We start from the raw sequence: 15,952 nt of genomic DNA, 5'->3' as shown, positions 1-15,952 counted from the left end.
TGTACATTTATGATGTTCCTGTTTGTGCAAATTAATTTCTCGTTTCTCCAATGTAGGCCTGGAGAGTCCTGTAGGTTACACTTCTTCTTTTTTTATTTTAATTAAATGACAGCTTCCACTTTTAAATCCTTAGTCTTTTCAATAAAATTGACTGGGGTTTAGACAGCAAATGAAAAACTGATTAGGGAGACTCCAAGGATAATAACACACAGAATGCTGATCTTTAGTTCCAGAACATTGTAGAATGACCCCCAAGCTTGTAATTCCTTCGCCCGCTCCCTGCCCTCTCCCGTTCTCCTCATTACTGTAATTTACCTTCAGCTGCGAACCCAGGCAGATGGAAAGTAACTTCTATGCATATTTATTGTAATTGGTCTATTATGTACACTTAAAGCACATCTTTGACATCAGTCTTTTGTTCCCATAACCACATTATTTCCATGACTCCACAAACAAAGTAGCTGGTGATTAATATTAAGGCAAAGATAAAACCTGCTCCCAAACACTCTAAAAATAAAATAATAACAATAAAAAAAAACAGCTACTTCTTTTTGGAGTCCATTCACACATGATATCATCGCCTTATTTAAATGGACTGTGGACACGTCCAAGGGGATTTTTATTTAATGCAATCATTTATAACACTTGTATACCTTCAGGTGCCGAGGCTAGTTTATCTATTGCTGTCAGTCTAGTCCTTTCCCAAAACTTAAAACCAGTGCACCCTATATCTGTGCTTCCTTTGGGATGTGCCAGTGTTACAACATGTCAGTATTATTGTTTGTCCTCAGGGCTGCTTTCTAGAAATAAATCCTCCCTGCAGATGTTCTTATACAATTGGACTCTTGAGGAAAGGAGGACCTGCTAGGAGCCAAACAAAACTGAGGAGGGTGGGGACCAAATAGCTACATATTATTGTACGCAGTGAATGCATTCTTCAGGTGCGAGTGTTATCATATAGTGCACTTATTCACCAGTTATTACAGGATATCATCGGGTCTCTGGTCACAGAATAGCATTTCAAATAAACTTATACTGCATTTTCTGTGGCTGTTTTTAGGACGGCTCTGTGCAACCTAACGCCGTTTAAACACTACAGTTGACCTAAACACAGCCTGGTCAGGAAGTGGCCCTACAACAGCTTAGATCCATCCTAACTGCAGCATAAACGCAGCCGGGCCTTAGGAAGGAGCACACAAATGTTGTATTTGGCGATAAATAATAACTTTTATCTCGCTTCTATATATAATTTGCATTAATGAGATGGTCATTTGATGTGTATTTTATGTATTTGTTTTGTCTGTAATCCTCTACCAGAGTGCAACTAAATAAATCTGGAATACTTCCGTTTGGGGGAGGAGAAAACTCGTTCATGGGTGGTCATTATGGCGTCACACAGCACGTATTGTAATTAGGAGGAATGTGCACAGATCTTATCTGAAACTGCTTAGATCCGTCCTCAGTGTAAACATGAAAGAGAATGTTGATCAGAATCATCCTGACAGTCAGGCCAAAGCCAGTTTGACCTTGCAGTGTAAACGTTGTACTTCTGAAAGACAGAATGGCTTGTATTTTTGCAATTACACAAACCAAAAGAACAGAAAAAAAAGAGCAACAGCACAGTGCATCCGAACAAAACAGTGCAATTGCCTGAAACAAGCAGATGGTGTTGCAAACAACAAAATCACTTAATGTATCAAAACCATTAACCTATAATTGCTTATTGCAAAAAGTTTTATTAGCATATTTTATTCCTTCCTGGACGGAGATCTGTGTGTTAACAAAATCTGTTTATGTATGTGTGTGAGTAAGAGGCCTTATTTCTTTAGATTTTTATAGGTAACTAAGCATTCTGTCCTTGAAATAAATCGTTCACTAATGAGGCTTTACTGTTTCCGTGTCCGTGAACGTCCATTTGCAAGGTAGGCTTCTTTGTCCATGGCATTCAGTCTGAAAAATGCACACCTTGCAATATCATCAGGCTCTCTGGCACCGACTATTGTAGTGTGATGCATGCCATCTGTGTAAGAAGCACTACAGTCTATGGGGAAGGTTTGGCACTCACAATTCCCTCTTTTCAAAATATGCCGTGGAATCCTGTTCTTTGCAGTATGGTAGGGCTGGAAGAGTCAGAGTCCCTGGGCAATACTAAGGAAAATATCATCCAAGAATACTAAAAAGGCATCCCTTAAACTTTCTATGAAAGAAACTGTAATATACATGGTACATGCATTTATCATATGTCATCCCCTCACACCTCCCCACACATTTAATTTCCTGAAAACAAAACTGTACATATTAATAATTATAATTAATCTAAGGTAGTAATAAATGTTCACAGATTTGGCTGAGGTCTGAACACAAAAAGCATAGAACTATTATAGTGAGGTCAAAAGGCCTTTGTGTAGCCTGTATACTGAAGTCAATGAATCACAGGAAGGCCTTGAAAATCTCTATAGAAAAAGTCATTTGTAGATAAAATTAGATAAATCTAACATTCCTTCATGCCATTAATTACAGGAATGGTATTTTCACACTTTGTGGAAACAATTAATTCTGTTTAATAATTAATAAATAAAATGATATTATTCACAATAAGAAATACAAAAAAGTATTTTCACTATCTAAAAGAGCCCTTATGACTCCCTAACGCATCAGGTACCATCCTTGTGCTGGCTGGTCCTGGACATGACAGCTGTATTCAGTTTCCTCTGGAGTGGAACCACATGTAACAGTGTCAGCTCTGTATAACAACTACCTTACTGTACTTTGTGTAAACAAAACAAAAGAGCATGCTGTAATCTTGGACTGCAGGAGCCATTGTATAATTAGCTGTAAATAATTAACATAAGGTGCTCCCTTGGCACAGACTCTGTAGGTTATCTTCAGTTGGCCAATGCTTACTTGTTTTAAATTTTGTTGGTGAAAGATAAAGCATTTTTTGGTACTCTTCAAGAACACAAAAGTGATTAAGCACTGAGAGATTTCAAAGTAGAAACCATATGAATTGATTTTCCCAAAATAGGGGGGACATTTTATTTTCTTGCCATAGAATACAGGTCTCACCATACAAGGCGAAAATATATATTTTAAATAGAGAGAGGAACATTCTGTCCTAGTGCTCTTCATAAGGTATCATTTTATTTAAAGCACAGATATATCCTTGTGGAAGTAACACAAATGAAAATGGAATGATCCAAATTTTAAAGCTTGGTTTAATGGAATGGAAATAGCCTGGGGAATTTGGCAGATTTTTTATATCAACATAACCGTAATTATGTCCTGGGGAAGGCTGTAAAACTTTTATCTAGATATCTTTTGTTTTTTATTCTCCACCCCCCCCCCCCATATACTCCGGGCTTGCCATGAATTCGTAAAAAGCAGATTAAGTCATCAATAGTCTTGTATTGCATTTGCTGGCACTCAAATTATTCATTTAATTCCAACAAGTAGCTTCCATAGCCTGTGCTGTACTTCCGTAGCCAGTTAGTATCTCCATGAGCACATTCTGAGACTGAGACTACACAACACACCTGCACTAGGATCCTGCTTATCAAATCCCCCATGCCTTGAAGAACACAATACGCACAATTCTGCATCAAAACTGTACTTAGTGTGTGCACAGTTGAGGCATGTTGTCTGTGCAGTCTTCTACTGATTAAGAAAATGAATAGCAAGGAACAGAACATCAAATCAGTATGTCACAGCACACTATAGGAATGCATGTCTATTGAATTGTCCACATTGCTCTCAAGGACACACTGCAAATGCACATTTCATTCCGTCAGCAGTTGGAGATGATCTGTTCAATGTACTTAAGACCACCCCCCACCACCCACCTGCCGCCATGCTCCTCAAAACAGCGGTCTTATTGGCAACTACAAATATACAGATGTCAAAAAGAATAAAGCTGCAGCTTTTCTAATGGGAAAGCGAATATACATTTGAATAATGAATTAGTTCAGTTCTGGATAGCGGAGCTGAAATGATCATATCTGTTCACCAGCATCAATGTGCCAATTATATAATTTATGCAAAAACAATTGGTGAGGGGAAAACCATAAAGGCAGACTTTAAATGTAAACAAATTTTATATATATATATACGTGTGATATACATGTGAAAGATGGATTTCTGTAACGTGGAAAAAAAACTAACATTATATACAGCTCTGGAAAAAATTAAGAGACCACTCCAAGTTCAGAAATCAATGTTAAGTGGTCTCTTATTTTTTTCCAGAGCTGTATATAAAGAAAATGTCTCCAACTCAGGTGGTAATATCCACTTAATGAACAGCCAAGACCTTTGCAGCAGCTTGCTTTTAGATCCCCTTTACCTTACCACCATACAAAATACTTTATTTATACCCAAATACTGCGACAAGTATATATACACTCACCTGAAGGATTATTAGGAACACCTGTTCAATTTCTCATTAATGCAATTATCTAACCAACCAATCACATGGCAGTTGCTTCAATGCATTTAGGGGTGTGGTCCTGGTCAAGACAATCTCCTGAACTCCAAACTGAATGTCTGAATGGGAAAGAAAGGTGATTTAAGCAATTTTGAGTGTGGCATGGTTGTTGGTGCCAGACGGGCCGGTCTGAGTATTTCACAATCTGCTCAGTTACTGGGATTTTCACGCACAACCATTTCTAGGGTTTACAAAGAATGGTGTGAAAAGGGAAAAACATCCAGTATGCGGCAGTCCTGTGGGCGAAAATGCCTTGTTGATGCTAGAGGTCAGAGGAGAATGGGCCGACTGATTCAAGCTGATAGAAGAGCAACTTTGACTGAAATAACCACTCGTTACAACCGAGGTATGCAGCAAAGCATTTGTGAAGCCACAACACGTACAACCTTGAGGCGGATGGGTTACAACAGCAGAAGACCCCACCGGGTACCACTCATGTCCACTACAAATAGGAAAAAGAGGCTACAATTTGCACAAGCTCACCAAAATTGGACAGTTGAAGACTGGAAAAATGTTGCCTGGTCTGATGAGTCTCGATTTCTGTTGAGACATTCAGATGGTAGAGTCAGAATTTGGCGTAAACAGAATGAGAACATGGATCCATCATGCCTTGTTACCACTGTGCAGGCTGGTGGTGGTGGTGTAATGGTGTGGGGGATGTTTTCTTGGCACACTTTAGGCCCCTTAGTTCCAATTGGGCATCGTTTAAATGCCACGGCCTACCTGAGCATTGTTTCGGACCATGTCCATCCCTTTATGACCACCATGTACCCATCCTCTGATGGCTACTTCCAGCAGGATAATGCACCATGTCACAAAGTTCGAATCATTTCAAATTGGTTTCTTGAACATGACAATGAGTTCACTGTACTAAACTGGCCCCCACAGTCACCAGATCTCAACCCAATAGAGCATCTTTGGGATGTGGTGGAACGGGAGCTTCGTGCCCTGGATGTGCATCCCACAAATCTCCATCAACTGCAAGATGCTATTCTATCAATATGGGCCAACATTTCTAAAGAATGCTTTCAGCACCTTGTTGAATCAATGCCACATAGAATTAAGGCAGTTCTGAAGGCGAAAGGGGGTCAAACACAGTATTAGTATGGTGTTCCTAATAATCCTTTAGGTGAGTGTATATGCACTTTAACTTATTCAAATCTAACACAAGGGAGGTACATTAACCTCAATTACAACAAACCCGCTTGGCTCATCTCTGATTGATTGCGCTGTTTTATTGGTTTAATAGGATCTTTGCTTAAAATGTTGTGATTATACCCTTCTTCCCTCTCTCCATCCATCTCCCTCTCTATGAACAAGTTGTGTTTTCCTTGAAACTCTTCTGTTTCTCCGTGCGCTCTAGTCTGGCTGTGTCTACACCCACATCCATCTTAATCCACCACTATGTCCACTTCCAGATTCCTCCACCCTTTCTCCAAATTGCATCCCTACAGAAGACATCAATCTATATATCCTGCACAGGCTGTTTTCTTTACTCCACACCTTTATATATTTTATATCAATCTCACTTTGTATTGCCTCACTGTCTGCATTGTGTCTTAATCTCTACATCTGTTTCAGTCCCCATAACTCGATCGATATATCTATCTCAATAGCAACTGAGACTCGCATTAATCTCTTTTACCCCTCAATCTTAGGCCACCTTCTGTGTAACACTTGCTTACTTGTTTTTGTTTTCCATGTGAATGGCACTGCGTTTTCTTCGCCCTTTTTTTCCAAGCATAGATAATCAATGGAAAGAGGGAGCACGACCTGTTTGATAAGAAAGATTACATGATGGAGTCCTTTAAGAAAGGCTTTCATCAAAGATGGACAGAAACAGCGTATTTACCAACAAATAAATAAATAAACATCAAAACCAAACAAGAAATAAATCTCGCGAACATTTGCGGAAGGCTTTCAGACTTTTATCGTTTTTGTTTTATTGATCTCTTTTATTAATCTCACTTTGTTTTGTCTCAGCCTCTGTATTGTCTCCTAATCTCTACATCTGTTTCAGCCTCCATAACTCGCTCAATATATCAATCTCAGCAGCTACTGCGGGGTCACATTAATCTGTTCTCCCTCTCAGTCTCAATTATCTCTCTCACTTTCAAGTGTCTTTTATACTGGCCAGCATTCTGTAACTTCTGTAGCTCTCTGACCCTGTTTCCCCGTCTCCTTCTCACAGACGGCAGAAGTCGCGCACTACAGAGGTAGAGCAGGGCCAAAAGAGGAAACCTACAGCTCGCTCCCTTCTCTCCTTCAACTCCTCACACTAACAACACTCCCTGATCCTGGCCTTCACTCTGTTGGCCGGCCCCACCCTGAGCTCTGGGAAGAAGGGGGCCCAGAGATTTACAGCCTGTCCTGTAAAATGCTTTAAGCCAACTCCATAAATCGTCCACGCCTGAAACAGCTCAACTCCTAATGGCCCTCGTAAACCCAGCCAGTAAGTGTTTTTTATTTCCTAATAGATTTCTTTAATAGTTTCTTATAAAGGCGCACCTGGTCTTGCAGAGTACACATGGACAGAGAAGAATAGACAGACCGGACACGAAGAAAATGAAAGATCTCTCCGTTGTGGATAAAAGCAACCACACACTGCCTGCAGGAGAGATCTGGACCCGAAGGAGGTGCTTTCTCTGCCTCTAAGAACAGAGAAAGGAGGGTCTTTGTGTATGCAGTTTCCAAACACTAACCACAAGTAGAAACAGGATGCTATTCAACAATTCTACAATTAGTAATTGTAACCTTGAGCAACTAAACTGAAATATGCTCTCACACAGGATGAATCTTTGCTGTGTAATATACAAGCAATCATTGTTAAACCAGTACATAAAAATTGCTTGGTGTTTTAAACATTTAAACATTATTTTCCAGGAAAATAACGGACGTGGGGATCATTTTAATTCAAGGAATCAAACCCAGGAGTTTCTTGACTCCCTTCCCATCACCTCCGAGCGCTTCGGTGCTATTGATTGTTGGACAAGGTGTCTGAAGCTCTGAGCTCTACTGGTCCTGCAGAGCCTTCAAGGTACTGACCCTAGGCCAAGGCCTGGGTCTTTATCACGCCAAGAGCTGAATCAGCCAATTATAAAATCTATTTTAAATCAGACCTCTCACTTCTTCAGCTGCATTGTTCATTCATACCTGGAAATCCCCCCACTCGGCCTGCTCTGATCCCCTCACCTTATTCCTCTCGAACAGCTCAGTCTGGATGCTCTTGAGGTCTGTGTCCAGGGCGCTGGCAGCCTGCCTACGCTTGCGAGCCAGCTGCTCCTCCAGGTCCTCGATCTGCCCCCGCAGCTTCTTGTTGTCGCGCTCCAGTGTCAGCTTCTCCGTCTCTAGCCGCTCCCGCCGCCCCCACTCGGCCGCATTCTCCGCCTGTAGACGCTCCATCTGTGGACCGGAAGACAGGCGAGGCACGCGGTCAGAGAGAAAGACGCACAGAGGCAGTGGGGAAGACAAAGAGAGGTCCAAGAGAGACAGGGACCAAGAAGGGGAACCAACAGTGACACGGGCTCTGTACACTGAAGAACAGAGGAAAGGGAAGAGTGAGGAAGAGGAGAGTGGCTTCTTCGTAGTGTTTAAATAGCACAAAGTCATAGTCTGCATAAGAGATGACATGAAAGCCAGGTCTGAATGTTGTAAAACAGATTTATAAAAAAACATAAAACATCAATTGCCATTTCTAGATGTTTTTTTGACAAGCTCTAAATGCTGGAAAAAGTGTAAAAACATGTGGGAAGACAAAACATATCTTTTAGATGTTCCAGAGAGAAGATGGCATATTTTTGAAAGCTCCTGTTTAGTCTGGCAAACAGTCAGTGACATCAAACGTATATCCTGTTTCTCCAAGATAATTTCCAAAGTCTCAGTCCAGCAAAGCTGCCCTTAAAACAGTAAAATCTAAGATAAAATTTGCAGAAACTGAAGGCAAACGTTCGGCAGCTTTGCCTACTTCAGGCTTTGGAACTTATGAAATACGTCTTTGAAAATGTGAAATGCTTTAAACCCAGATAAAACAGAACTATACCACACATGTGAAGCCAAGAGCATTTCTATTTGAGTAATTTTGCCAAAACAACCAGCATTTTCTTCAGACATTACAAAATACCAGCCTGAATGGTCAATATCCAGACCTCTCAGAGTAATTGGAAGGAATAATTTTGTGCAATAATTTCTAAAAAAAAAGTAAAGAATGTCTCACCAGGATGTAAAAACACTCAATGAATTCAGTTTAAAAAATTGTAGTCTGGAACCAGATTTTTTTACTATCATCTGATACTTTGGGTGTTTTTTTCAATGGGTTCATGTGGCAGTGTCTCTGACCCCAGGCAAGGTTAATGTGCATACCATTAGAGACAATACGGGGAGTGTCCTTGATTAGGTCCAGATGGATGGACAGACATACAGTGTAACTGCCCTGCTGTAGATGAACTCCCGGTAAGGCGCTCAATTCAATTAACCTTTCAGCTGGGCTTGGGAACAATCAAAACGGTCACAAACATGCACACATACACACACACAAAAACAGCAGGATCAGAAAGTAAATGCATATTCCTGCCATATGTAGTAACTGTGGAAAACATGCTTTTTCGTTTTTGATTTGATCCATGCATCGATCGTGGCTTCGTCCAAATCAGACGGGCTCCTCTCTGGCTAAGGGGCAGCACATGGATGTGAACAAATGCTCTTCCTCCGCTGCCTTTTTCCCCTGCTGAAAAGTTAATTGACTCTGGCCCTTAGGTGGAATACGCCTGATCAAACCCAGCTGCAGGAACTCTAGGCAATACAACCTTGATGAAGACCATCTGAGGGAACAGCAGCGGCGTAGATGACTGCTCCCAGTCTGGCCGGCCTGGCCCCTTGCCTGGGGTCAACTGCCAAAGCCCTATGAGCTGCAAGGGCTACCTAAAACTAAAAGCAGCAGCAGCCTGAACCCTGACAGGACAGCCTGATATGTCCCGTGACAGAGAAGCTTCTCACAGACACCATTCTTTTTTCCAGGCAGTTTGCGTAAAAAGTACTGGAGATTTGTAATCCTCCCTGAGCCAGCAGAGACTTATTGTGCCACAAACGATGGGGGAGGCAGTGGAGCGTGCCGGTGCAGGGCAGGGGGCGTGAGGTTAAATGCCACTGTCTCGCCTGGCACCGACGCCACCAGCTCACTGATGCAACAGCACCTCTGAATGCCTTCATTGCTCCTCTCAACGCTGCCTGCAGTCCCAGCCTTGGACAATATTTCATTAGCTATTCAATCTCCTTGTCTGGAGGCATTCTTTTTTTGTCCCTGCAATAGTGGAATAGAGAGCGGCTATTAAAGCAATTTCATTACTGGAAAACCTTCATTTTACAGATATTGTGTTATCAGCTTATTAAAAAGCCCGCTGTTATTGTTACAGGGCTCCGGATCTGTTATTGTACCTCACAGACACATGTCAAATCTTAAAATAAACGATGCCTCTGGGGGCAGAAAAACAATGTTTTCCGTAAATAACAGTATTATAGGTTTAATTCTTGTTGTGATCCACACTGACATGAATAACGCACTCAGGGTGCAAAATAAGTTGTTGCTAGGCTGTTAGACCTCAGAGTGCATCTATTTCAGTGCACTGAGTGCTTCAAGTGCCAGGGTTTTTTTTTTTTTTTTTTTTTTTTTTTTTTTTTCCGCTTCTGCAAATTACAGTGTGGAAAGAGATACAGAGATGGGAGAGCACAGGAACAGTGCGAGAGAGAGAGCAAACAGAGGATAGTGAGTGGGAATAGCTATTCTGGGCTGTGGTATTTAAAATATATATACATATTAATACATATAAATATATATTTACACACACACACACCTATGTAAACAGGTATACCTCGCTCTACATGAGAGTTTCGTGCTAAACGTTGTCATCAAAATATTAAACGAAGGGGAATAGGCTTCATAAAAGCAAAAAAGTTAATTTAACAAATCTGTGCATAGTGGGGTCTACACACACACACACACACACACATATATATATATACACTCACCTAAAGGATTATTAGGAACACCATACTAATACTGTGTTTGACCCCCTTTCGCCTTCAGAACTGCCTTAATTCTACGTGGCATTGATTCAACAAGGTGCTGAAAGCATTCTTTAGAAATGTTGGCCCATATTGATAGGATAGCATCTTGCAGTTGATGGAGATTTGTGGGATGCACATCCAGGGCACGAAGCTCCCGTTCCACCACATCCCAAAGATGCTCTATTGGGTTGAGATCTGGTGACTGTGGGGGCCAGTTTAGTACAGTGAACTCATTGTCATGTTCAAGAAACCAATTTGAAATGATTCGACCATTGTGACATGGTGCATTATCCTGCTGGAAGTAGCCATCAGAGGATGGGTACATGGTGGTCATAAAGGGATGGACATGGTCAGAAACAATGCTCAGGTAGGCCGTGGCATTTAAACGATGCCAAATTGGCACTATGGGGCCTAAAGTGTGCCAAGAAAACATCCCCCACACCATTACACCACCACCACCAGCCTGCACAGTGGTAACAAGGCATGATGGATCCATGTTCTCATTCTGTTTACGCCAAATTCTGACTCTACCATCTGAATGTCTCAACAGAAATCGAGACTCATCAGACCAGGCAACATTTTTCCAGTCTTCAACTGTGCAATTTTGGTGAGCTTGTGCAAATTGTAGCCTCTTTTTCCTATTTGTAGTGGAGATGAGTGGTACCCGGTGGGGTCTTCTGCTGTTGTAGCCCATCCGCCTCAAGGTTGTACGTGTTGTGGCTTCACAAATGCTTTGCTGCATACCTCGGTTGTAACCAGTGGTTATTTCAGTCAAAGTTGCTCTTCTATCAGCTTGAATCAGTCGGCCCATTCTCCTCTGACCTCTAGCATCAACAAGGCATTTTCGCCCACAGGACTGCCGCATACTGGATGTTTTTCCCTTTTCACACCATTCTTTGTAAACCCTAGAAATGGTTGTGCGTGAAAATCCCAGTAACTGAGCAGATTGTGAAATACTCAGACCGGCCCGTCTGGCACCAACAACCATGCCACGCTCAAAATTGCTTAAATCACCTTTCTTTCCCATTCAGACATTCAGTTTGGAGTTCAGGAGATTGTCTTGACCAGGACCACACCCCTAAATGCATTGAAGCAACTGCCATGTGATTGGTTGGTTAGATAATTGCATTAATGAGAAATTGAACAGGTGTTCCTAATAATCCTTTAGGTGAGTGTATATATATATACATAAACACACAACTCTGGAAAAAATTAAGAGACCACTGCAAAAATATCAGTTTCTCTGGTTTTACTATTTATAGGTATGTGTTTGGGTAAAATGATTTTTTTTTTGTTTTAATTATATAAACTACTGACAGCATTTCTCCCAAATTCCAAATAAAAATATGAATGGAATGGAATGGCTGCCATACATGTAGATATGCTGATTTAAGAAAAAAATGCAGTGGTCTGTATAGTGCTGTGCAAAAGTTTTAGGCAGGTGTGAAAAAATGATGTAAAGCAGTCCTGGAAGTGATGGTATGGCCCCCACAGAGCCCTGATCTCAACATCATCCAGTCTGTCTGGGATTACACGTAGAGAGAGAAGCAACTGAGGCTGCCAAAATCCACAGGAGAACTGTGGTTTGTTCTCCGAGATGTTTGTGCCAACCTACCTGCCGAGTTCCTTCAAAAACTGTGTTCAAGTGTACCTAGAAGAATTGATGCTGTTTTGAAGGCAAAGGGTGGTCACACAAATATTGATTTGATGTAGATTTTTCTTCTGTTCACTCACTTTGCATTTTGTTAATTGAGAAATATCATCTATTAACATGTCTATTTTTGAAAGCATTTTTACTTTACAGCATTTTGCCTAAAACTAAAACAGCACAGTGCTGTACATATATATATATATATATATATATATATATATATATATATACACACACACACACACACACACACACTACAATGTGGATTGGCTTATGCGTGTAGTTTGTGTCACGGTGTTGCTCTGGCACGGCTAAGGTGCGTGTCCCATCCCCTGCCCAGGCCTCACCTCCCCACGCAGCTCCGCCAGTTTCTTGTCCATGCTGGAACGGGCGCCCAGTTCATCCTCCAGGTCTTCTGACATGCGGCCCAGCTCATCCTGGTGCATCTCCTTCAGCAAGTTCAGCTGGGAGAGGGATATGGGGATAGACAGGTCATGGATCTAACACAATATAATACAGTGTTTATCACAGTAATGCAGCATTTATATACGTGTTTCTGTTTAAATTAAAGGCTGCTCCTTTATGTTGATTTACACATTGTGTGTGAGGCTGAAAAATGCACATGATTCAAATGGTTTCTTCTTTTATTGTGCATATCAAAATTAAACTGCTTTTCACTATTGGTTACAAACATAAAATGATTCCTATCCAAACATGAAATTGGGTTGAATTTAAGTTAAAGTTTTTGGTGTGTGAAAACACCTAAAGTACAATTAAAATGAGGTGACATTCAGACTTGTCACAGACAGTAGAGAGCAAAACACATGAGGCTCTCGCACAGTTGACTAGGAATGTCTGCTTTATCCTGCGGCCTGCTGGGCTGCTTACCTGTTGTCCACCCTGCATTACAGAGCCAGCCCTCCCTGCCTAAAACAGGTCCTGGGACAAGACCCAGGCTAGAAGATCCCTGTGAATTATGAGCCCTGCAGACATTTCAGCATTATCAGTCCCATTCTCTACCTGGGCTATGGGAACCTAGGAAGGTGCGCTGGGCTCTGCTGGGGCTGGCTACACAGGGCACCTCAGGTTAGTATTAACACACACAGGGGAGATCAATTCTTCTCAGCAGTGCAACACTTAAATACATTCTACAGTTTACCGTTTTAATTTGTCCACGTAAAATGATATATAATGCTGTATGATGAATTTGCAGGCTTCTTTTATAGACATATATGCATCTATATATGAAATATATATAGAAGATGACCTTTTAGATGAAGGTTTGGTCATGTAAGCTTGAATGTGATTTGCCTGAAGATTGTTCAATTGTTTTCAGTTCAAACCTTTTCACACAAATTTAAATGAAACTTAAGGTTTAATAGTTAAGAGAAGCATACATTAGCTCCATCTGAAAAGGTGGTGTCCTCTCACCCTTGAAATAGCATTTCTTTGTGTGTTGTGTGATTGAGTTGTGAGGCAGGGTGAGTGTTGGTAATGGTCTGTGAGCCTATTGAAGGGCTGATTGTCAATGTTTTCCTGAATCTTGGGTGCCCTCTACTGGTCACTACTGTGGAGAACGACCCACTTTTCAACCAAACTGTAGCAACGACTGATTAAATCATGGTTTTGATATGCAAATCGGACAATCCTTCAAATTTGTTAAGCAGGATTTAAAATAACCTGAAAAAGCAACACCTTTGGAAGCTACAACATTACTGCATTCCCTTCTTCATTCTTCTGCCTAGTAGTAAGCTGCAAGGACAGGAGCCTTTTTACGGATCACATGTGATCACCAGAGCGGGGCGAGGATACTGCCAACTATTCTGGAAGAGAGGTCAAGGTCTCTTATATCTTCAGGTGTGTACAGTGTGCAGAGGTGTGAGACGGGACGCCCCCCCCACCCACCACCAATCTGATGTCTCCTGGTCTCACCTGTTTCAGGGTCTCCTGCTTGGTCTTGTTGAGCTCTTCATATTTGAGCTTCCACTGGCTCAGCTCTGTCTCCAGCTTCTCGATATTCTTACTGAGGCACAGCTTATCCCTGCCAAGAGCAGAGAGCACAACTCTTAGTACGAGGCAGGCAACGTCTGTCTTAACACACCGAAACACACAGGAGAACAAATGACTGCAGAAAAACTGACGGCAAACACCACAGCTTTGTCTATACCTGCCATGGCTGTCAATCATCAATATAGCATGGTATGGTTGAAGCTTCGATCTGACAAGCATCTTGATTAACATCAGCAGGACTAACTCCAATATTAATTTCTACATGACAAAGTAAAATTAAGGACATTAAGGAAGAGACAGTGGCTGATCTGAATACAGCCCTCCATCTACCAGGAATCCAGAGAAGCTGCAGATGCATCAATGTCACTTAAAACACTTTTCCATTAATGAGAATAACTGAGGTGTCAGCTGCCGCATTTTTCTTTTTCATGCCTGGCAACAACAATCCAATGGAAACATTTTGTTTCCAGCTTTGTAAGCATGCATATTCATTTAGTCAGTGCTTCCATCGGGACGCTTTGGGTTCATCGTCTAACCGGAGGTCTCATATTACAGGCCACTGGGGTTCTGCTCTTGCTGATTTTCATAAATCACTGTTGTACCTTGGGCAATTAGCAGAGCATTTGTCTGCATTCATCAAACACACAGATACAAGGGGGCAGGGGAGGGGTCAAAAAGACAGAAAGAAACACTTGAAGTGCAGGATAAACTAATTTACCAAAAATAAAGTTTTAAATCTGTTTGTGAATGTAATGGTGTCATGCCATTTGCTTACACAATTACATTGCAACCTCTGATTATTTTGCAGTTGTATAACCAGAGCTCAGGCAACATCAAGCTGCTACCTCTGCATCTGGTCTGCAACTTCAAAGTGTGAACTGCACTTGTCAAAGCTTCTGTATTTTCATAGCTGTATGTGTTAATTCCCTCTTTTTGGGCAGAAACAACATACTCACTGGCTCCAGGAACACTGGCAAAAGTAATTGGCTTTTGCAGAGCTGTTTATTGTATTTAATACACAAAGTGGTTGCAGCCATGAAACCAGTCTAAGCACAAACAAATCCTTTGGAAAGAAAGTCTACACATTTATCACCCAGTTTGTATTGCATGGAGTCTGCAATTCACAACACTCTCAACAAAAACAAAACACACACACATATACAAAGTTAATATGGAAGACATGACAATAAACAATGGGAAAGCTGAAATACTGCTCTAATTTAAGTCCAGGTTGAAAACATTAACATCAATTCATTATATTTATTTTCCTTGCTCAAAGAAAATATGTGGAATCCTCACTAAATATAGAACTTTTGTTTCCATGAAGAATGCGGGTCAAGGTCCAGAGAACACCAGATATCATTCAGAAGGATCCCAACCACATCTTGTGTTTATTGTTCACAATCAAAGAATGCTGAAGAGAAGGGGTAGATTTCAAACGATAAATTATTCCTAATTACTATTCAATTCCTTATGACATGTTTAATCAAAACAAGTATTATTCAGATGACTCAGACTAATAACTAATAAGAGCTGTATTAGACTGGTCATTTCAATACATGGGACCTAATCAGCTTTAACTACTAAAGCAATAAAGATGTCTAACCGTTAATGATTTTCTGTATATATCCCCCAGCTAGAGACTACTTTCCTCAGTTCTACATTTAAGGCTGTTTTAACTAAGACAAGCTCTCCCTGTTGCCTTGTTCTGATTTATAGATTGTAACCTTGACTTTGCCTTCCTCTTTCCTTTC

General features: G+C 41.1%; 1 protein-coding gene across 1 annotated transcript in view; it reads right to left on the bottom strand.

Moving 5' to 3' along the window:
• The window catches only part of ccdc102a (coiled-coil domain containing 102A), a 66,706-nt gene that overhangs the window by 18,415 nt on the left and 32,339 nt on the right, over nucleotides 1–15,952 (bottom strand). Inside the window, exons 4-6 of the mRNA XM_066713661.1 lie at nucleotides 14,121–14,229; nucleotides 12,536–12,652; nucleotides 7,670–7,879 (exon numbers count right to left, since the gene is read on the bottom strand). Of these exons, the coding sequence (XP_066569758.1) occupies nucleotides 7,670–7,879; nucleotides 12,536–12,652; nucleotides 14,121–14,229 (436 nt within the window). The remainder of the gene's footprint in view (nucleotides 1–7,669; nucleotides 7,880–12,535; nucleotides 12,653–14,120; nucleotides 14,230–15,952) is intronic.

Source organism: Amia ocellicauda, chromosome 9, assembly GCF_036373705.1.
Source record: "Amia ocellicauda isolate fAmiCal2 chromosome 9, fAmiCal2.hap1, whole genome shotgun sequence".
In the NCBI taxonomy this organism is placed as follows: Eukaryota; Metazoa; Chordata; class Actinopteri; order Amiiformes; family Amiidae; genus Amia; species Amia ocellicauda.
This window is presented reverse-complemented; position numbering and strand designations above follow the sequence as displayed.